This window comes from Phoxinus phoxinus, assembly GCF_949152265.1.
Source record: "Phoxinus phoxinus genome assembly, chromosome: 1".
Lineage (NCBI taxonomy): Eukaryota > Metazoa > Chordata > Actinopteri > Cypriniformes > Leuciscidae > Phoxinus > Phoxinus phoxinus.
The window spans coordinates 25,769,221-25,793,662 of record NC_136876.1 but is presented as its reverse complement, the minus strand read 5'-3'; the positions used below and the strand labels follow the sequence as shown (position 1 = coordinate 25,793,662).

Sequence of the window (24,442 nt, the reverse complement as noted above, 5' to 3'; positions counted from 1 at the left end):
ATTTTTAAAAAACGCAGTAGTAAGTCTAAAGCCAATATGACCAAAGTGTAAACTACATGAATGAATTTGCGCACAATGTGATATTCGAGTTTAAATGGGATGTTGTCGTTTATTAACAAATATATCCTTAAACAAAGATACATGTTTTTGTTATACTGTATGTTATTGTATATGTTAATGTTTTAAATCATGTGAGTGTGATACACAATAAATAAAAATCTAATTTTTTTATCGTCTCAAGCTGGCTGAACACATTTAGTGATGGAATCTGTGTTTTAGTACAAATCATAAAGGACAAAAAAGAGTGCAGGATGCTTGAACACTCTTTCTGGACTCAAAGTTATGAGTTACTTGTCACTATCACCTGGTGTAACTATGTAACCTGCATGAAGGGTTGGTAAACGAATCTGAATGAATCTATTTTTGGTGGATTAGAAAAAACGAAGATGACTCAAAATCCCCACCACTCACACAAAGCATTTATTTTACAAACATTAGATTTATAAAATAATACGTTTGCAGTAAATAGCTGTTGTAGCAGCTAAAATCAGTATAATCGACCGCCCATGGTTTTGAAACTCGATGCAGATATGGAAGTGGCGTTCAGGTGTCCACATACTGAATGTTTGCTCATTTAGTGATGCTATAATGTCGCTAATATGTGGATGCTGTCCTCTGTTTTTTCAGGGTAATCAAGACGCCCCAGCACCCCCAGAAACCATGGCCCAGCCTTACCCATCGGCCCAGTTCGCTCCCCCTCAGAACGGCATTCCTGCGGAGTACACGCCGTCCCACCCTCACCCGACTCCAGACTACTCGGGCCAGACCCCCGTGGCAGAGCACACTCTGAACATGTACCCCCCTGCCCAGACGCACAGTGAGCCCAGCGGACCAGACAACAGCGTACAGTCGGTCTCCGGCACAGCCACAGTAAGCACCACTCTCTACAGAACATCTCTCTCTTTCTCGCTTTCCCGATCTCCGACTCTTCTTGATGGCATTGCTCGTCACGGTTCAGCTTTTTTGGATTGTGCTGTGGATTGAGGTGCCCTCCGTGATCTGCCCTCCAAGGACATCAGTGCTGTAGCCTGCCTTAATATTTCATATGTTTCAGGGCATTTCCATGAATAATTGACTATCTTTGTGTTTTTCACCAACTCAGAGTACAAAGTGCTCTCGCTGAATTTAGTTTGGTGAGGTTTTCCCTCTAGGTTTTGTAAAATAATTTCAAGAACGTTTTCTGTTCTAAAATTGTACGATTCAGCGCAGTCCTGCACAGTAACAAGAAGTCGCTGGAGAATTTGGTTTATTAAAAGTCAAAGTTAAATCACAGTTTATTAAATCAAAGTTATGTCTTTATTTTATCACGCTCATGACGTGAGCTGTAAATGATCAGTGAATAATGACTTAAAATGTTGGTCTGTTCCTCATGCAAAGCTTTTTGCTCAGTGATTTATTTAAATATGTAGTTATATATATATATATATATAATACATTTGAAACGTCATTATTCTTCATAACCTATAGGTCAGTTGAGTCAAATCATTCAGTGTGAATTGTTATTTTATTGTAATATAGGTCAGTGTATAATTTATAGCATTATGTAAAGAACATAATGATCCCTTTGACTGGGATTTTGTAATTTAATGATATCAGATTCATTTTATATATTCTACAACAATCAGATGACAGCTGGGAAGAGCCTGGGGGGTTTTTGGCCCTGGTAAAGGGGCAATGTGAGCCATTTTTATGATTTTGAGCTGTGCCATAAAAACTAAATTTGTAAATATTTGCATTGATTTCCCCTAATAATATGTATTATCACCCTGTTAATGCTAGTCATCTCTAAATATGTTCAAATTTAGCATTAAACGTGTTCACTAGTTCGTATGGCACAAGATGTGCTACAAATCTTCAAAAAACTCTACTTTTGTGTTGTATGGGGGAGGGGGGATTAAAGCATGCATGCATGTGGGTGAGAAAAATTATGATAGAAGTTTAATTTTGAAAAACCATTCCTTAGAAAGAACAAAAAATGTGCTCGTTTTTAGAAGAAACTCCTGTTGTATCCCATAATTAGACCATTTGACCAACAGACAAAATGTTTAAACCGTTTTACTGATGATTTAAAGGAAAATATGAGCTTTCTTGCGAACAGCGGCCAGATTTTCATTGCCTATCCTACCTTAGTGTTCAAATTTATTTTTTAGTGCCAGAGCAGAAGGGAGCAAAACCACATCTGGAAAAGCCATTATCCCCCCCCCCCCCCCCCCCCCTCTCTCTCTCTCTCTCTTTCTCTCTCTCTCTCTCTCTCTCTATCAATCTCTTTCCTTCACTTTATGAGCCTAGAGAAAGCAAAACTTTACAGACATCCAAAGCTATGACCTCATCTGGCTGGAGCTGTTTTTAGATCCAAGTCGTTCCTCACAACTGTTCCTTCATCTACAATCAAAAGAGGCCTAGACTGTGATACTTCCCTCATTCTCATATTTTCTTTGTTTGTTGGAGTAGGTGATAACCTATGCTTTTCATTGCTGTTTCGACAGAGCACAGTGCCATATTCTCAGTGGTCAGTGTTAGAGAGCTTATTATGGATTTCATGAATGCATATGGAACAGTATTTACTTTCCAAAAGCAAACAATAATATAAAGTTGTAGTAATGCTTTACAATACATTTCTATTTGTTAACATCAGTTGATGCAATTGCTAACATTAGCTAACAATTTATGAATCTAGGTTAATGTTCATTTCTACATAAACTAGTGTTCAAAGGTCAGTATGTTTTTTTTTTTTTTTTTTTAAAGAAATGAAGGCTTTTATTCAGCAAGGATTAAAGGGTTCGTTCCCCTAAAAATGAAAATTCTGTCATTACTCCCCCTCGTGTTGTTCCAAACCCGTTAGACTTTCGTTCATCTTTGAAACACAAATTAAGATATTTTAATTAAATCTAAAAGCATTCTGTGCCCCTGTTGACAGCTACGCAACTACCACTTTGACGCTTGAAAAGGTTCATAAAGAGATCGTAAAACTATTCCATATATTTACATTTATTAATTTAGCTGATGAATATGAATTGAGTGGTTTAGTCTACATTTTCTGAAGAGACATGATCGCTTTATATGATGAACAGATTCAATTTTTAAATTTAGGCTTTACAATAAATGTAGGGACAGATATCTCTTAGATTTCAGAATTTCTTCTTAACAGTTTTGTTATAGCTGTTATTATTAATTGTCACCTTCATTTCAGGACATTAGTCACCAGATTCTCAGTAAACACCACGGGTGTAATGATGGTCACAGACGCAGAGGTGGACCTTAAATTTAACCGACCTGAGTAGTTGTTAAAACCGGCCCACTCACAGATCATTTCAAGTTCATTTAGTTTCGGACAATACAGAAAGTGGTGATGTCCGAGTGGGTGAGTTGTTTACTCTGTAATTAGCCCGTCCATTGCCTCCAGTTTGACCCATTCAGGTTGGTTTGCGGGCACTGTGTGAACATGATAGCCAAGCATTATCTCATTGACTGTAATCAGCCAATCACAGTGACATGTAGGAACTGCTTCCTCTCAAGTGACCTTTCGCTTCTGGATAGTGTCACTTCAGAAAGATGAGTGGTTTATTTGGTCTCATATTTGTTGTAAATCTGTTGATTATTTTCTCAAGCAGTTTTTTTCAACAAAAAAAAAGGATGTTTCACAAATGGTGTGTGGATGTCAGCTCAATATGTCGGCTTGCTGCTCTGACTCCTGTCGTGCTTTATTGGCCGCCTTCCCCCATGTGGTCCCGAGAGAGACGGCCCCGGCGTGCCCATCCTCATCCAGACGGAGTGAGAGCTGATTTCTTTAAGGGAGGGCACGTGTGGACTGGGCCGTACCCGCAAGAGGGCAGACATCTTGCAGAACGTCCCCCTCTCAACCCCTCTGGTGCAGCTTTTGGGGGTCGACGCATGGTTGTAGACGCACAGATGATAGTGGAGGTTGACTTAGACAGCTATTGCGTTTCATCCTAGTAATGTTGCTGTGCTGAAAATATAGCACATCTTAAAATGGCATCATCGCTGATGTACGTAATCTGTCTTTTTTTGCCTCTGCGGTTCACTGAGTGCAGGAAACCCTCAGTGTTGTACCTCTGAGCTATTGTGCAGTTGTTTGTGAAGAACGTCTTCGCAAATGAGCGTGCAGCACTGAAGCACTGAGCGCTGTGGCTTTGGTTGGTTTATCTTTCCCAAATGCTTGGTTTTTATTTTTCTGCTCATGTAAAACCAACATTGCAGCAAAATATGCGTCTGTTATAATGAACGACTATTAATGAATCCTTTGATACCAAAAAAGATTAACTGGAAGCTTTTTTTTTACTGTTTGTTATTGTTTTTCCCTCCATGTTGAAGTCCTCTGCCAGTGAGAAGAATGCGGCACAGATGGCACGCTATGTAAACTGTCAGCCGTATGCATGCTATACACACACTCACACACACACACACACACACACACACACACACACACACACACACACAGGCTATATTTTTACCTGGCACACGTCCCAGAATTGTTCCGAGAAAGGAATGATAAACATTCCACTCCTTTTAGGTTAAGTAGGTAACTGGCCATATATATATATTTATATTTATGTACACACATACATATATATTCTACTAAATATACATTGCATAAAGAAAAATGTCACACACACACGCACGCACGCACGCACACACTCACACACACACACACACACACACACACACACACACACACACACACACACACACACTGTAACGCCGGTGCGGCTGAAGCAGAGAAGAGGCAGGATCCAGATGCAGCACACGTTTTATTAACACACTAGAAAACAGGATAACGGGACTCGGGAACGAGAACAACCAACATCAACGTTAAACATTAAACAAGAACTCACAAGGACAGGACAGAAACACAGGTCTTAAATAATCAGAGACAAACGAGCTAAACAGGATAACAAGGGGGCGTGGGAAAAATAAGAGACACCTGGGAAAACTAATAGACAAGACAGGGAACACTAATCATGACATAGCCCCCCCACAAAGGAGCGGCTTCCAGACGCTCCAAACACGAACCAGGCGGGGGGCAGAGCGAAAGCGATCCTGGGGGAGGGACGGAGGGCCAGGCCCGTGCAGGGGAACGGGACCAGGACACAGGCAAGGCGGGCCTGGGCCATGGAGCGTGGGAGACCAGGGCGGAGCATGACGTGACGGCGGCCAGGGCGGAGCATGACGTGACGGCGGCCAGGGCGGAGCATGACGTGACGGCGGCCAGGGCGGAGCATGACGTGACGGCGGCCAGGGCGGAGCAAGACGTGACGGCGGCCAGGGCGGAGCATGACGTGACGGCGGCCAGGGCGGAGCAAGACGTGACGGCGGCCAGGGCGGAGCATGACGTGACGCGGCCAGGGCGGAGCATGACGTGACGGTGGCCAGGGCGAAGCATCCTTCATGGCCCTCCAGGGCGAAGCATCCTTCATGGCCCTCACAGGGCACCTCCTGCCCCCCCCCAAAAAATACTTGGGGAAATCCAAGACCTCCAGGCTGGGAACCGCCACCGGAAAAGGCTCCCGAAGCCCGAGATGCGCAGGTAAGGCAAGACGCAGAGGTGGGGCCGGCAGGGCGAGGCGCAGAGGCGGGGCCGGCAGGGCGAGGCGCAGAGGCGGGGCCGGCAGGGCGAGGCGCAGAGGCGGGGCCGGCAGGGCGAGGCGCAGAGGCGGGGCCGGCAGGGCGAGGCGCAGAGGCGGGGCCGGCAGGGCGAGGCGCAGAGGCGGGGCCGGCAGGGCGAGGCGCAGAGGCGGGGCCGGCAGGGCGAGGCGCAGAGGCGGGGCCGGCAGGGCGAGGCGCAGAGGCGGGGCCGGCAGGGCGAGGCGCAGAGGCGGGGCCGGCAGGGCGAGGCGCCTGGGAACGCCCTCCGGAGCCTGGCGAGCCCAACGAGTCCTCCTCCTCCTTCTGCGACGGCGCTTCACTGGGCTTGATTCATTACAGGATGCAGTAGACTCAGTAGAAACACAGGATGCAGTAGACTCAGTAGACTCACAGGATGCACTTGACTCCGTAGACTCACAGGATGCACTTGACTCAGTAGACTCACAGGATGCACTTGACTCAGTAGACTCACAGGATGCACTTGACTCAGTAGACTCACAGGATGCACTTGACTCAGTAGACTCACAGGATGCACTTGACTCAGTAGACTCACAGGATGCACTTGACTCAGTAGACTCACAGGATGCACTTGACTCAGTAGACTCACAGGATGCACTTGACTCAGTAGACTCACAGGATGCACTTGACTCAGTAGACTCACAGGATGCACTTGACTCAGTAGACTCACAGGATGCACTTGACTCAGTAGACTCACAGGATGCACTTGACTCAGTAGACTCACAGGATGCACTTGACTCAGTAGACTCACAGGATGCACTTGACTCAGTAGACTCACAGGATGCACTTGACTCAGTAGACTCACAGGATGCACTTGACTCAGTAGACTCACAGGATGCACTTGACTCAGTAGACTCACAGGATGCACTTGACTCAGTAGACTCACAGGATGCACTTGACTCAGTAGACTCACAGGATGCACTTGACTCAGTAGACTCACAGGATGCACTTGACTCAGTAGACTCACAGGATGCACTTGACTCAGTAGACTCACAGGATGCACTTGACTCAGTAGACTCACAGGATGCACTTGACTCAGTAGACTCACAGGATGCACTTGACTCAGTAGACTCACAGGATGCACTTGACTCAGTAGACTCACAGGATGCACTTGACTCAGTAGACTCACAGGATGCACTTGACTCAGTAGACTCACAGGATGCACTTGACTCAGTAGACTCACAGGATGCACTTGACTCAGTAGACTCACAGGATGCACTTGACTCAGTCGGCTCACTGGGTTCGTCGAGACTGACGTAAAGCTCTGGTCCGTCGAGCGCGGTCTCGGCTGGGTTGACGTGCAGCGCGGGTTCGGCTGGGCTGACGTGCAGCGCGGGTTCGGCTGGGCTGACGTGCAGCGCGGGTTCGGCTGGGCTGACGTGCAGCGCGGACTCGGTGGGAACCTCCCGCGGCGTAGGCTTGGCCGAGCACGTGAGAAGCACCGGTTGAATGTAGCCCACGTGAAGCACCCGTACCTCCTCCGCTAAGCCCACTGCGGACGACGAACCGCTCATAGAAAGAGCCCACTCGACATACTGGATCAGAGTCACGGAAGGATCAGGTCCGGGCATCTGTGACCGAAGTGGGTCTGATAATCCCCCGTGGAAGAATATCTTCAAGCACTGGGTGCTCATTTGCGCGAGAGGCGCAAGTCTCATGAACTCCGCGACGTACTCCTCTATGGAGCGATTCTCCTGATGGAGACGGAGAATCTGCACGTCTGGATTCCAGGAAGGCATGGCTGCTGGATCACGTTGCGGTGAGTTCTTCTGTAACGCCGGTGCGGCTGAAGCAGAGAAGAGGCAGGATCCAGATGCAGCACACGTTTTATTAACACACTAGAAAACAGGATAACGGGACTCGGGAACGAGAACAACCAACATCAACGTTAAACATTAAACAAGAACTCACAAGGACAGGACAGAAACACAGGTCTTAAATAATCAGAGACAAACGAGCTAAACAGGATAACAAGGGGGCGTGGGAAAAATAAGAGACACCTGGGAAAACTAATAGACAAGACAGGGAACACTAATCATGACACACACACACACACACACACATACATACACATACATATAAATATATACATAAATTAAATATGGAATTGTTCTCCCTTATTCACATCACTTTTTATGAAATGTACAACACATTATTAAACAAAAGCTCCCTCATGGATCAATGATGGTTGATGCAATTATTCCACATTCCCCCACACTGAAAAATTCCTCAGAAAGGAAAATATTTTATTGGCACTTTATGCTCCAAGTCCTCACTGTGAGGTTATCTTTTTCTGTCCAGCGCTGCCATATGTGTGTCCGTGTGGGCTCTAACACTCCAGCGGCTGTGTGTTTTTGTGTGTGTGTGTGCTCAGCGTACACACCGGCAGCCCTGTCACTGTTTGCCGTTTAGCACTCAGTGTGAGATCAATGAATGGTAAACACTCACAACTCTGTGAGTCCCCAATCAGTAATTGAGTAGGTCTCCCAGGCTGAACCGCTGTCCTCCCTCACATTCCTGTCCTTATCGCTCCATCTTTCCCTCACCTTTCCTCCCTACAGGGAGCAACACAATCTCTGGCTCCATAGAAATGGCCACAGAGGACTTTCTTCTTCTTTTTTAGGCCGCTTTGGAATCGATCGTGATTTGTCACGATTGGAAGTATCGTAATGTGCATCGCATGTTTGAATAATGAAAGCGGAATTTCAAGGATTTCAAGTTCGATGCCCGAATATTTCAACACACACTGTGAATGTGATTCAAAATGTGTTTCGCTTCTGCCCCTGGCCCCTATTTTAGTTCTATAGATTTATTCCTTTTCCCCCGTCTCATCCCATCACCCTGAGATCAGTCACCGTGGCCTCCGGCTCCCCACGGCTACTAGACAGGGGCGAATCGATTAATTGATTTCGGAATCAATTAATTGAGCCATTAAGGCAGCCATATGCACGGACCATGAAATGAGATCTCTAAAACCGCACATATGGCTGCCGTGCCTCAACCTAAAGACCCGCTGCATTCCTTCCTATACCTTTATTGAAAGAGCAGTAAATGGAAAAGCATATTTCCAATTATAACACCCCAGTTGTCTCTTCTGCTGTGGGCCGCTTGCCTCACGACACCATTAAACCGAGCCTCCCGCAATAGGAAAAGTGCAATTTTGCTAAAGCAATAAAGACGCCGCACATCTTGTCAGTTTTACATTGGATGGTTTACTACACTGCTTTAGCGTTTTATCTTCCGTTTTTCTTTGTTCTCTGCCTTGAGGAGTGGGTGTTCTTTTGTTTATGACTTGTAATAACACAAGACAGATTTTTTTTTTCTTTGCACTTCTGCAGCCTTTCATGTATTGAAAGACTAGTATTTTTCAAGTGCTCTCTCATGTTTTTCCCCCCACCCTTGCCTTTCAGTCGGGTGGGTAAATCGTCCCCTGTACAAACATTATGATGACACGATATTCATATTTACAGTCCCAGCAAGCTGTTCTTTATTCTTCATTTGAGCTTTGCTTTTTTTAAACTTTCTGTTGCCGCTTTTGTCAGAGTCGCCCTGAGCACCGCCTGATTTAAATAACAATGCCACACGCACACAGACACACGGTCTATTCCGTTGCCAGTATTTCCAGTGAAGCTTGCTTTAACAGTCCTGAGCATCTGTAATGTCAGAGAGGCAGTTGCTACACTGGGACTCAGTCATTCTTTTGTTCCAGACAATATGATTTCCAGAGCGCTTGAAGCATGACAGGACAGCTGCAGCAAGCAGAAAGTTTAAAAAATATCTCTGGGCATAACTGCAGGCTCGAGGCAGAACCTCCACTTCCCTTTCTCAAGCGCTACAGAGGAAAATAAATGCACATAAATTCACATACATGTGAACATGCTCATGCTAACACACATAATGGGTGAGCACCACTATGGCCTCACTCCAAAGGGCAGAGACACGTTTGGTGAGGTGAAAAATAAAATGCATATTTATGAGAGCAGAATCATTCATTGTGAATAAATCATTCTTTTGAACTGGATCTTTTAAATTAATCACTTGATTCAGCACACAAAATTGGCCTGAATGACTCATTTATGATTTAGAATGATTCAATTCTCGGGTTTGACTGATTCAATGATCCGATCTCTGTGGTTAACATCTAAGAGGAATATTACAGTGCCTAGAATAAGTGCACACACCAATGCTAAAGTTGAGTAAAAAGAGGAATAAAAAATCATCTTTTGGAAATGGATCTTAATGCCTTAATTAAACAAAAATATATTTTTATTTTTAAAGGCCAGTTATTTAATGGATCCAGGATACTATGCATCCTGATGAAGTTCCCTTGGGCTTTGGAATTAAAATAGCCCCACATCATCACATACCCTTCAGAGATTGGCATGGGGTACTTTCCATAAGATCATCTCTCAATGCAAATCAAACCAGCTATTAGGCTAATAAAACTGAAATAAAACCATGCCAATCTCTAGGTATGGTGAAGGATATGTGATGATGTGGGGCTTTTTTATTTTCCAGAGCCCAAGGGAACTTTATCAGGATGCATAGTATCCTGGATCCATCCTGGAACTGGCCTTTAAAAATATAAATCTACCTGCCTCTATGGGAATTTAACATAGGGGTGTCCTGACTTATGCACCCTTTATTTTAAGGAAGAACATTTATTTATTTACGATACATTATTCATTCACAAAGAAAATTGGTGTCCTTAAAGGTTAGAGTTTTCCTCAATTTTTTTTTTATTAAGGCATTAAGATCAATTTCCATTAGATATTTTTTTTTATTCCTCTTTTTAGTCAACTTTAGCAAAGGTGTGTTATAATATAATACTTTTGGTTTAATGCTGCTTTTGCATCCTTTGTAAGGCTCCCTTTGAAAATAAAAAAAGTCTGGTTTGGAACAACATGATTGCAGAATTGTATTTTTTTGGTTAAACTGTTCCTTCAAGGGCACAAATATGCCATTTGGAAGTCGCCCACTGACACAAAAACGTACACATCGGAGAAAAATAGAAAGTAAAGTCTCCCAATGCTATACTCTCTCTAGCTAAGTCATACAAATACAGTCAGACAGAAACACACACACACACACACACACACACCCAGGACTAAGCCACTTTCTCTCCCAGGCAGCAGTCCAGGCTGAGAGGCACATAGTTGCAGGGAGTCATGCGTGGCCAGAGAAAGCGAGAGAAAGCAAGATATAGTGAAGCAGCCATGTCATATATCACCCACTGCCCCAACCCCTGCAAACACCGCATTACAAACTACGCCTCGTTCTGTGTGTGCGTGCTCTACATATGTTTTTCGAATCTGCCTGAGAAAGGGAGGCAGGAACAGGTGGTAAAAGTTTTCACCAGCTATGTTGTTAAAACAAAGCTTTGGGTCTGGCTCCGTGGGAGCGCCTGGAGGTACAGGCACGATCTGACTGCAAGCACTGCGATGGACCAAGTCGAAAAGCACATCAGTGGTGCGGCAAACACCTGTGTGCAAAGACAGCATCTTCGCTTGTTGAGTTTATTTACTCACTTACTAACTGATATTCCCTGATTTCTTTCCCTTTTTTCTCCCCACACAGCAGACAGACGATTCAGCACAGACAGACAGCCAACAGCAAACACAGTCATCTGAAAACACAGAAAACAAATCGCAGCCCAAGAGGCTCCACGTCTCTAATATCCCCTTCAGGTTTAGAGATCCAGACCTCAGGCAAATGTTTGGCGTAAGTACCTGTTTTCTCTCTTTCTCTCTCACAGTGCAGCACAGGTGTGTGAGGCGTGCGCTAACGTGCTGTCCCACTGCATGTCCCTTGATAGTTGAAGTTTGGGTAAGATCTGCGATCTGGGTCCAGTCTTGTTTTGGTAGCTCCATATAGGGCATTACTGAAGGATTTATTTGAATATTGAAGGAAAAAAGGGAATAAATTAGTACTTTTATTCTGCAAGGATGCATTAAAATTATCCAACGTGACAGTAAAAACGTTACAACATATTAACATTGTTTCAATTCATTTCTGTTTCAAATAAATGCTGTTCTTTTGAACTTTCTATTAATCAAAGAACCCTGAAAAAAAAACCTATCAAGGTTCCAATAAAGATATTAAGCAGCACAACTGTTTTCAACATTGATAATAAATATTTAGGGCCCTATTTTAACGATCTGAAACGCAAGTATCGAACGCTAAACGCAAGTAACTTTGTGGGCGGAGCCCGACGCAAATCTAAAAAGGGGTTGGTCTGAAGCAGCTTCATTATTCATAGGTGTGGTTTGGGCGTAACGTGAAATAAACCAATCAGAGCGTCATCTCTCATTCCCTTTAACCCTTTAGAACCTGACGCTAAAATGGGTGTTTTTCACATATTTTGATTTTTTGTCTGTAAAATTCTAAAACAATGTGCTATCTTCATGTGTAAGGTGTCATCTTTTTCAGAAAAAGATTAGCTTTCAACAAATTACAGTTATTGACCATTATTGTGTGTGGTGAGTTCGTAAATAGAATTTAAATAGACAAAAAAAAAAAAACGAGAATAGATTTTCCGATTTTTATTTAGAAAAAAAACAGAAAAAAATCACGAACGAAAGAAACTAACACTTTAAAGTTGAAAAATGAAGTATAATACAACTATACAAGTCTTTTTTGTGACATTGGGTTGCACAGTTTTCATTTAGGACCCTTTTTTTCATACACGCACACATATAAATGCGTCCATTCATATTAGGCACGCACACATACACAGACATACACCACATGTAAAGATACGTGAAAAAGTAACGGCCATCCGCCTCCCAAGTTTCATTAAAAATCATCCCAATCCCCTCTTCCTCTGTCTACCACTTCTTTCACCATGTATTTGTTCGTCTCTTTTATTATTTTATGCAATCCAAAACACTCTAACCTGCCGCGCTTCGTATCTCTCGGTTCAAATCCTTCCTTCCCGCTCTGCCAGAAAGCCCGCTGTCATTTGCTGACGGAAAGCATGGAATTACCGTAATAAGCCGTATATTGCCGAAAAGCGCATGTTTTTGATAGTGCAAACGGTTGAAGAGTTACGGTACAATGAATACAGCTTGCTGATCTGTGTCGGCGACGACACATTCGGTTCTAAAGGGTTAAGAGCAGAATGTGTAGCACTGACTTTAGACTAGGTTTTTCCTGGTCAGTGGCGGAATTGTTTTCTGAAACTGCAAAATAGCAGCAGGGAATGTTTACGCCGGAACACGCCTCCTCTTTTCGCTGCACCGCCCCCCCCGAGCGCAAGTTCATCCACTAATTTACCGACGTGCGTCTGTGGAGGGAAAAATCCGCTGTGCGTCGGTGTACTAAGTCAATTGCACTGGGTGCAAGATAGGGCCCTAAATGTTTCTTGAGTAGCAAATGACACTGAAGACATGAGTAATGATGCTGAAAAATCTGATCTTCATCACAATAAATTACATTTATTTATTTTTAATTGTAATAATGTTTAGCAATGTAGCTTTGGTGAGCATAAGAAACTTAAAATAAAAAAACTTAAAAATAAAAACAAATCTTACCAACCCCAAACTTTTGAATTGTGTATAATTATTTATTTTAAGTCAAAATCAAAGTGTCAATTTAAATAAATATTACTTAAAGCTTCATATTTTTTTCTTTTCAAAGAAATTGATAATAAATTATCCATTAAAATTGAATATGAATATGAATAATTGTATGATGGATTAAAACAACATTTAAAACGTGTAGCTTGATGCTACTTAAGTAAATGTTTTTGAGTTTACATGTCAAATCACATTTAGACAGTATGTCTGATCTGTGTTCTGTTCTCTTTCCAGCAATTTGGTAAAATCTTAGATGTTGAAATCATATTTAATGAACGAGGATCAAAGGTACGTGTGTGACTTACTTCCTTTGCATGCTCACATTCTTGGACCAATCAGAACAGTGCAGTGAGTTTAAATGAATTTAAAAAGGGAAAGAATCCAATGATGAATTAGTACCTGTATTGTACAGAATAAATGCTTGTTGTAGTCATGTTAACGTATGTAATGCAATCTCATATCAGCTGCTGTGCTAGAGTTATTAGTGCCCTGTTCAATGGAGTGTGTGGAAATGTGTTTGGCACTTGTCTTTGTTCTGTTATGGTGTCAAATGAAGAACATTCTCCACTGAGCTCCGTAATTGACAGCGTTATTCAGTGTTATGACACTTAGCATCATTCCTGTGCACAAACAATTTTCTTTATTGAAATATGAATTATGTTCTTCTGTTCCAGCTGGGGGAGATAATGATGCATGTTAACAAGTTCTTTAGTTCACAATCCTTTAGCATTTGTCTTATGAGTTGTGTTTTTCTTTTCTTTATGTTGCATTATAGACTTTTAAATGACAGTGTTTATTTTATTCCACTTTTTCCCAATAGATTATGTTTACTCTAAGACTTGTTATTAAAGGTATACTATTTTTGTTTGCTTTTGTTTTTCCTCTTTTTTTACATTTCATTTAAGTGACTTTACGTTCTTAGACGTGCTATTGTATTTCATTTCTCCTTAGAGGTTCTAACAGAACCCGTAAATTATCGTTAATCTCGATGCTTTGCATGGTGCAGGAGAAAAGAGGAGGAGAGAGAGAGGGGGTAAATGCAGCAGTAGCAGCAGCAGCAGCTGTTTTTGTGTGTGAGAATGGCAGAGGTAGAGCCACAGTGGATTTCTTGGGTGTATGACTGAATTAATAATGTGCATGTTGTTCTCCCCCCTCCCCTCTCCCACCTGCATGCAGGGTTTTGGTTTCGTAACTTTCGAAAATAGTGCCGATGCGGACAGGGCCAGAGAGAAATTACACGGCACGGTGGTAGAAGGTCGTAAAATAGAGGTGCATGTAACAAATATTTCCCTTCTCAATTGCTTTTGTTTTATTTGATTCATTTTTGTGTGTTTGTTTGTCGTTGTCTTTCTTGTTATCCATAATTCTGTTGTGTGTGTGTGTGTGTGTCAGTGTGTGCCTCACTCTCATCTCACTATTTTAGACGCATCACTCGTCTTTTCCTGCGTGTGCTTCTCTCTCTTTCCCTCCCTCCCTCCCTCCCTCCCTCCCCCCCATTGTATCCCTAATGCGTTTCAGTTATTCTAAGATTTCAAATTAGATAGACCACGGTGCTCGCGTTATCTAATTGGTTGGCTTTAGTTGGCATTCACTTGATTCTTTTCTGTTCTTTTTCATAGCATATTTTTTGCTTAATAAGCAAATGGGTGCAGCAAGTCATCAGGCAGAGTGCAAACAGCATTTGTGTGATGATAGCCAGAGGCCTTATTGCAAAGTTGACGAGGGATCTGCGCTAAAAGCGTCCCGAAGCCGGCAGCGTTTGTTAATTGGCCTGAAGACGCTGCTTATTAGACAGGGATGCTCTCAAACACAAGCCTTTTAAATCTACAGCTCCAATGACACTTACTTCACAGTCTAGAAGAGAACTGCTGTCTTCTTTACCGTCAACGACAGTGGCCATCCTTATAGCCGATTCACATTTAACAGTTGTGCTTTTGTTTGTTTGCAGCTTTTTTATTTTCAATCTTTAAGAGTTATTTTCGGATGTGACGTGGTGCCATCTTTCAGTAAGATGTTGCCTATTTTGCCTTCTCATTTTCCCCCCTTTTCCAACGGTAGCTGATAGGCCCCTCTCCAAACTCAGTAACAATACATACACACGCGGGCGATGGCGGCGAAGGGTAAGTGGAGAGAGCCATCTGCCATTTCACGAACTCCGCGCTGATACCTCGTGACTGTTTTTTGACTTGATGTTGAGTTTCTTGATGCTGTTTTCTCTTGGTACGCGTGTTACTTGAGTGAACACTTAGCTTCCTGAGAGCCTCTGATTGGATTGAACTGAATCGTGCGCATCCTACTCAGATTCTGAACTCCATGATCATGTTAAAATAATGCACCCTCTTTTTATATCCTTTGTTAGCTGTCCTTTCGGCTTGAATGATTTTCTTTCGTTATTACTTCTTTTTACTTTATTTTCTGATTATTATTCTTGTGATGAAGCACAAGGCTCTTGGAGTGTTGAATGCTAAATGTTGCTTTGTTTTCCGACTGTACTTCAACTCTGAAGGTTGTTGCACAATGCCAAACTTTTTGTTTCCTTCCATTCCTACGCTCTCTTGTTTTCCTTTTAACCTAGTCATTCCCTCTCTACTGCATGCCGTCTCATACTCGATGCCTTTCGTTTGTTGAGTGCATTTTGTGTTTTTGTTTTTCTTTACTCCATGTTCTTCAACGTGATCATCATTTGATGACGCATGCTGACAAGTCTTTTTATGATGAGACTTTTGCATATATTTTCTTTGCTTTATATGTATTATCACTTTTCTTTAACTGTTTGTTATGACCTATAATAATTGTGAAAATTTTCAATGTAATGCATGCAATATTTCAATATTTACAGCTTTAGCTTCCATATGGTTCTTGCTTACACGCTCCTGTTTGTACTCAGGTAAACAATGCAACAGCACGGGTAATGACGAATAAAAAGACCGTCAACCCATATGCAAACGGTAAGAAAAAGTTCTCTTGATAATGAAAATGAATTCGTCTTTTTGTGATTTATTAACTCTTTCCCCACCATTGACGGAAATTTCCTTAATTTGTGAGAAAACGTTTCAGAATTTCCGCTTCAGAATTTTCCGGCTTTCCGTGTTTTCACTGTTATACGGTAGAGGGTGCTATTACGCAGCTTCTGAAAGATTACTGAATCTCCTGATCAAAACACATGCGAAGATGATGCAGATATAAAATATATATAAAATAACGCGATCGTCAACATTAAACAGCAAATAAATCAAAACTGCCTAATGTTACAGAGTGAAATGTCAACCCAGGATGCGTTGTAGGACTGTGCAAGTTTCATAAAAAGAACAGTATTTTGAGCAAAAAGCTGAGAAAATTCAGAATGATTAACAAAACAAAGATGAAGTAGATCGAGTTCTTTAACACCCCTAATACTTACCCACATTCAAGTGTTGATTAAAATAAAGAATGCATTAAGCTAGAATAAAACTTTTTTTGTTTTGTTATATTATTTTGTTTTGATATATTGTATGTTCAGATATTCATGCAACAAAATATTCTGGGGGCCATGAAACTTTTGTGAAAATGGTAAATGGAAATGAAAATGGAAACCTTTTTAAAAACCGCTGGTGGGGAAAGATTTAAAAATTGATTTACAAAAGTGGTTGTTCTTATTTGTGTCAGTTACTAATATTCAACTTGGGTCAGTATATGCAATATTTTGAGTGTAAAAATTAAATAATAATGAAATTTTAATGTTTTATATCATTCAATTTTATTGTATGATTTGACACACATTTGGAGACCATAAGTCAAAATTCTTCTATTTTGTATTTTTGTAATTAATATGCTTTTTTTTCTTTACAACATCAGTATAACAATTTAAGCAAAATGTTGACTTGAAATTTCTTTAACTCTTTCTCCGCAATTGTTTTTTTTTTTTTTAAGTTGCCAGCACCACCAGCATTTTTTATAATTTTCACAAAACGTTCATGCCATGGTCCCCAGAATATTTTGTTGTATGAAAATCTGAACATGCAATATATCAAAAGAAAGAACAGAGCCTCTGCTTTAAAATATATAGTACAGCTTCATGTATTCTTTTTATCAACACTTGAATGTGGGTAAGTTTCATAAAAAAAGCAACATTTTGTACAAAAAGCTGAGAAATTCAAGGAAACACTTCAAAGAAAAAAAAAAGGAGGCTAAACACCTCAGTCGCTAGTATGAGTCGCTAGAGCGCCTCTTGAGATCAGGGGAGTGAGGTTTACGATCACAGCTCTTACTAGCTTGCCTCCGTTACATAAGCAATGCTTCTATTACGTGTGTCTGCTTCTTTTTCGCCTGTGTTTTGATCTGGAGATTATGTACTCTTTCAGAAAATGCGTAATTGACCATTCGCAAAGACCCGCCCCTTTAGTTACTGTTGCTATTTCCGACAAGCTACGCCGCTCTCACGCCACACCATGTTCTCACGCAGTGAAAAATATATCGCGGAGCAGAGAGGACACTGACAACACGCTGACAGACAGGACAGACCAGGTTACTTTTCGGTTACTTTTGATATTAAACAGTCTCACCTTTCAGATTTGGTCATTTCTATAAAGAAATGTAAACAACAATAAATACCGTTTTGTGGCTCTTTCATGTGTCTGACAGATCACTGTAGAGCATCAGTTAAAGCTGCTCGTGACCGATCATCTCTTCCTTCTAGTTCATTTATAGCATCAAATAAACATGAATGAACATAAGAAGGAATGTTGTTTTAACCGCGGAAAGGCGTCAGTACACTCCGTTTTTCAGGTTCAAATCCTCCCATGTTAATCTACTAACTCTCCTGACTGCTTTGTTGGACAAAATGGCGGATGGCGAAGTATGATTGGTCAGATCCCCTTACAATCAAGCTCCCTGCGAAGGGTCAATTGCACCACCCCCTACCGTATAACATTGAAAACATGGATTGCCAGAAAGTTCCGTCAATAGCGGGGAAGCGTGTCATAAAGGGTGGAAAATTCCATCAATATTCCATCAATGGCGGGAAAAGAGTTAATGATAGCAGCATGCCAACATGATTTGAGAATAATCCAAAGACCATCTTGTGAAGATCAATGTCACAGATTTACTCATCTAATTAACAACCTAGAAATAGTGCAGAACCTTAAATATTTCATATTCTTTTAATGCTTATTTACATGCTTTTTCAAATCATTATATAATATGTTTATTTTACATTTTGAATCCCATTTTTCCCCCTAAGTGGTCTCATGCTTTGGGACTCCACTGTAAATATTTACATTATAAGGTGCACAGGACAAAGTTTAGACCTCATACGTACCGAGTATGCAACTTCACAGACTGGAAACTTCACAGTAACACTTTACCTACATACTTACTAATAACAGTAAATGATGCATAATTACAACTAACTAAACCAAACCCTTGGTACACGTAGTTAATTAATATTACTCAGTGCTTATTTGAGTAATTATAATGTAACTATGTCACTTTAAAATAAAGTGTAACCAATTCTACTGTCTTTTTCACAATCTAAAAAAATATGTAGCCACTGACCCACAGATTGAAACCAGAGAAGAAAAGTGCTTGTAATTGTCGATTTTCTGAGTATACTCTGAAATATTTTTCACAGCAGTTCTCTTTTCTTCCTCACCGGCAAGTTTAAATGGAAGTGGAAAACTGAGACAGCCTTTTAGATCAGATTTCAGTTGATATCACAGATTTCTTTTTTTTTTCCTTTTTTTTTTTTTTTTTACTTATGGAGGGTTTCAACAGACAGGCCATTTGTAGAGGTTAGAATTAGAGAGAAATCTGTCAGGCCACTCAGGGCCCTATCCTGGCTCTGGATGACAGTAGTGCTTCAGTGTGGTCAGCCCTCTACTGACATCATTACACATGGGCCTGGAGGTTCTAGTTAACCAGAAGCCAACGCTTGTGAAGGATCAGATGTGGAATTCTCGTAGTGCAGACCGAGTGTGGCTAATATCAGATGATCTCCCCCTCTGTCTCTGTCTAGGCTGGAAGTTGAATCCAGTCGTGGGTGCAGTCTACAGCCCAGAATTCTATGCAGGTGAGTGGATCCTCATTTCAAAGAAACTGGCTCTGGAATGCATTATATCTTTAGTAAAAAGATTGGGTATGCATTTTTTTGTTTTCCTATTTGACTGTGGGGCATAAAATAGCTCCAATAAAAACAGTCTAAAAGGAGAATTCTGGCGGGGTTGAAGTGTGTCATTGGACAATATCAGAAAAACCGAAAAGTATACATTTCACCTCTAAAACATTTTTTAAGAATTGATATATTTATAAATGTACAATATGAATCAGATCATTATAATTTATCCTCACCTTTGTTTGAGCAAATGAAACATAAATCGCAATTGTGTCGTATAATAATGAATAAAATCATATTACTATGCTTCCAAATAAATAAATAAATATTTTTTATCAGAAAGCAACCCTGTAACACAGAGGGTTAAATGCATTTGCATTAAGGGCTAATGGGCAGTTTCACTAATGTGCTTTGTGTGTGTAAAAACATTTCTCAACCCACATGCCCTGAATCCTCCGTTTATGAATTCTGCAGAGGTTATGAAATGGCAAATTACTGTGACACCAGATATGATCATTTCACATTCCTTTCAAATTGTGTTTTTCTCTTATGCCATTTTATTTTTATTTACAGAACTTACAGTGGCTCCAAAAAGTATTGGCCAGTAAAAATGAATGTATCTCATTGCAATAGATAACTCATTTGATGAAAAATTGAAGCATGCATCCCTCATTATAAAGAAAGAATGTGTCATTTTCGCTCTAATAATTTGATATTCGGCAGTTAATGTTACACCTGTGGTTACTCTGCTAAGACATGGAATAAAATCAGCTCAGAAATGTTATTTTTGAGAAAAGAGCATTAATTGTTGCCGATGCTACTTGGTTTGATCATTTGTTTGTAGTGCAAAGAAATTCCAACACTTTAAGTGTCTGGGGTTTCTGTCAATACTGTTCATTTGTGTGGTTAGGAATAACAAACATACATTTGAAACGGGTTTGTGTTTAGCTGCATTATTTGATAAAGGCATGGTTGTGTTCCTGCTGGTTGGAGGTGTGTATAACGGGTGACCTTAATCTACGAGCTCTGGCATAGGCTTGAAAGAGCTGGCAAGCAGGAAGTGATTATTCTAATCACCCAAAGGGCCTGTTTCACAATGTTTGCTGGTCTATTGGCAAGAGGCTCCAAGACTCCATTGTCACAACTGCAAACACGGTACACATCTTTGAAAACATAATCCAGCCAGCTTCCAGACCCCCAGGGCTTCATTTCATTTTATGGGCCTTTGAAAGCGAGCGGGTCTCATCGGTTGAAAGACAAGCTGGACTCTTTTTCTCTCGTTTCCTTCGGTCATCTCCTCCTCAACCTTGGCCATCACAGCCTCTGACCTTCCCCGAACATCATTACCTTCCCCATTATATGGGAAAATATCGAGATTTTATGATAATAAGAAGGAACGAGAAGGCAAAAATATCCAAGTGATGGTTAAATCTAATTGTCTGTCGACGCAAGGGCATCAAAGGGCTGAAATATATTTTATAAATTAAAATCAATATTTTCAATTTCTCCAGACACTCGTTTGCCTAATTCAGCGCACATTCTGTTAATTACAAAATGGCTCGTTATTGATTTGCTTTCGTCTCACCTTTCAAGTGTCCAAACAGCCCACATCCCATTAAGGTGCGAGTGTTTTGTTCTTTCCAGTGATCGCCGTTTCTTTTTTTTTTCTTTTTTTCTTTTTGATATCCGTCTTAATTGTAATTAAAGCATCGTTAATACGCCCAAATTATGTGCCGATAACGGAAAACACCTTGAATCCTTTCGTTTGCCTAAAGACTGAAAATAGGTATTGGCACATTTCTGCTTAGATTGCAGATGGAGAGACTGCACAGAGCGATTGAGTGTGCCGTAGAGTTTGAATTGTGATTAGTAAGCTTGAAAGTTAGCTATAAACAAATATCCTAAAGGACCGGGATGGAAAAGGAGCATCTTTGATTCATGAGAGGTTCGTTTCTCGCCACTCGAAGCATCTCTCACCTGCGGCAGACTGTTGATTTAAGATAGCTTTGATGTTCATTAACAGTTCTCCGGCTGAGGGAAATGAAAGCTATCGGCAGAAGGATGAGGGATGACCAACGTGCCAGACCCCGCTTGTCTGCCGGACTGATCTCTGATTAAGTGTTACGCCTGACGGAGATTGGGCGGATGTTTGAAAATTAGACTTTCAGCAATTTACGCCTAGAGATTATGCAAATGCAGGCCACCTCTGACCACAGGAAATGTGTGAAAATCTGCGCCAAAGACGCACACAAATACACTCTCTTTCTTTCTCTATTGCCTGCCTTCTTTTAGGAAATGAGTTCACACATATGAACAAGGTTAAAAAGATGCAGCTCTAGCAAATATTTTTTAGAAGCCATATATGCTGTCTGATAACAGTTTCTCCAACTAGGCACTTTTAGAGAATAAAATACACTTTTGTTTGGACACATACAGTACATCACAAGAGAGTTCTGTCGTGTTTCATCACATGTGACGGAAATGTCCTTGTAAACATTTTTGGAATAAAAGGGCCAACTTCATGTTAAAGTTTATTTAGCATTTTATGTATTCTTAATACACACAATGAAATTATATTTTTACAATTACATTTTTGTGTAAATGCGTCACATATTTGACACACAATAGTGATAGATGTTTGCAGTGTAATGAAATTAAAGTATTGTATGTGTGTGTCCGAATACTTGTTTGGGTCTCTGTCAGTACTGTAGAAATATCAACCATAAAACAAAATGTAAAAATAAAGAATTTCACACATCACGTATCATTTTATCTTAAGCATCACTGACACAACTGTCTGTAACCAAAATTATAGTGTCAGAATTGGTTTTGTGGAAATGACAGACATTTGATTTGATTTTCACACAATACATCTATTTTATTTTATTTTTTTAAATATAAAATTGTAGATTCTTATAGTTTTAAAGATATAATTAATATTTTTACTATAGATTTTCATATATAAAGATTCCTCATATGACCCAAAGAAAATGATAAAATCAACCCCTGCACACATGCCCATTAAAATATTAACCTCAATTTCTCATCATTAATGTTTATTGGCAAAGAAATAATTAATCACAAATTGTTAAACTCATTTCCTTAAGTGAGAGGAAAGGAAGGGCGACTTCTCCATGCCCAACATTGAGATTATTGAATTTTCAGAAGAAACAGACAGGCGAGGGAGTTTCCACCATATGAACTGAAATGGAATATGGTCGGTCGTAATGATATAGAGGGTCATTTGTATTGACTGACAGTTTCGCAGCGCTAATGTTTCAGTGTTTTAGTATGACATCACTGTCCTTGCTCTCTCTTTGATTGAGTCCTGACTGAACGAGAGACAGCGACCGCCTCTGGCACTTTCAACATTGCTGGGCTTTTTTGAACTCGCAAATACTGAATGATAAGTTTGAAAAATGACGTGCAATTAACGGAGTGCGGGAGAAGATTTTGAGAATTTTCAAAAAGGCAGCAGCAAAACGCAATGCTTTTGTGCAGATAGGCTATCGTGGAAGACAACAAGCGGCTTTTAGCAGAAGGACGAAGCGTTTTAAAGAGGAATGAAAGTACTTTGGTGGCTGCTTCTGTGTCGTACAGTGAACGTTTGAGATTGCATTGTTGGAAGAAACAATATGAAATGACCCTGACTTGTGTACAGAGGTGTTAAAAAAATGTACATTCATTAAGACTTGAAACGTGTTTCAAAAGACAGCTCACGGTGAGATTACATACATTTGGATTATAAAGCTGGTTGGGGAGGGCTTGTAAAGAGCAGTGTATGTGAATAGTCACCGTCTACTTACATTTAAAACTATATATATGTTTTTGAAAGAAAAATAACTGCAAGTAAAGGATGGGTCACTGTGTTCAACTAGTTATCCAACAATTCACTAGTCGACCCCAACCCCCCCCCCCCCCCCCCCTTTTTTTTATTTCAATTAATTTAATTATTTTTCTTTAATAATTGTAATATTGATCATTATTTATTTATTTATTTTAAATACGATAATTTTAAGAATAATTTATTATTTTATTTTTTATTTCAGACTTTATTTTAAATCATTTTTATTAATATTTTTCATAATGTCTTATTTTGTTTGATATTTGTCTTTTTTTACTTTCATTTCATTTTTTTCATAATTATTTATTTGATTAGATTTTTATATATATATATATATATATATATATATATATATATATATATATATATATATATTAATAATTCATCCACCTTAAACTATACCACTCCTTTTAACATATCATTACAGTTGTTTTTTATTTCATAATGTGTATTTTTGCACACACATTTAAATAGTTTTTTGCAAAGAAATACGAATATAGATAGTCTTGTTCCTATAGCTTTAAACAAACATGAGTATTTCACCATATATCACCACAAGCTGCAAAATAATCTGTATACACAATACACGATGCATTACATTTAATATTATCTGAGAGCTGTGAGATTTCTCGAAGCGGGAATCTTGTTTATATATGCATTCATAAAAGAGTCTCTGCGGTTTGCAGCACTGTGTAAGGTTGCAGAGTGAGATGCACAGGGCAACCTGAACCTCCTGCAATGTTGCAGCCCACCCGTCAACCGCCCCTCCCCAAAACACTTCCCACACAAAAGCCAATGAGAGAAATTATTGCTCTACAAAGCAGTTGTACACTTTTATGGCTTTGATGCGGAGGCTACCTCCCGTCGGCCAGAGCATCTGCTTGACTGTAATCGCTCTCAAAGCAATAAAACGGACTAGCTCTCCTGTGCATCCCCCTGGAGCTCACTGCTGCTCACGCTCCCATTTCTCATTCAGCGCCACTTACTGTAGCTCTCTCTCTCTCTCTCTCTCTCTCTCTCTCTCTCTCTCTCTCTCTCTCTCTCTCTCTCTCTCTCTCCGTTTTCATCTAGCCCTCCACCCTTCATCGTTCTAAATGAAAGTGCATAGTCTAAGTTGTTTATCCTGTAAATATTCAGGCTAAATACATCTCATATTTATTTTCCCCAGGACACATTCTACACATCAAAGTGAAGCTCTTGCAAATATGCAAACGTGTGTGCAGCATATTTCAAAAATGGCTGTCAGATGGG

At 40.5% G+C, this 24,442-nt stretch overlaps 1 protein-coding gene across 27 annotated transcripts in view; it reads left to right on the top strand.

Moving 5' to 3' along the window:
* The window catches only part of rbfox1 (RNA binding fox-1 homolog 1), a 295,182-nt gene that overhangs the window by 247,890 nt on the left and 22,850 nt on the right, over positions 1-24,442 (top strand). For 25 of the 27 annotated variants that reach the window (XM_079629418.1, XM_079629415.1, XM_079629416.1 and 22 more), the window contains 6 exons: positions 688-930; positions 11,260-11,403; positions 13,494-13,547; positions 14,436-14,528; positions 16,147-16,207; positions 19,252-19,305. In XM_079629418.1, the coding sequence (XP_079485544.1) occupies positions 688-930; positions 11,260-11,403; positions 13,494-13,547; positions 14,436-14,528; positions 16,147-16,207; positions 19,252-19,305 (649 nt within the window). The remainder of the gene's footprint in view (positions 1-687; positions 931-11,259; positions 11,404-13,493; positions 13,548-14,435; positions 14,529-16,146; positions 16,208-19,251; positions 19,306-24,442) is intronic. The other 2 variants (XM_079629413.1, XM_079629423.1) reach the window with 1 other exon arrangement.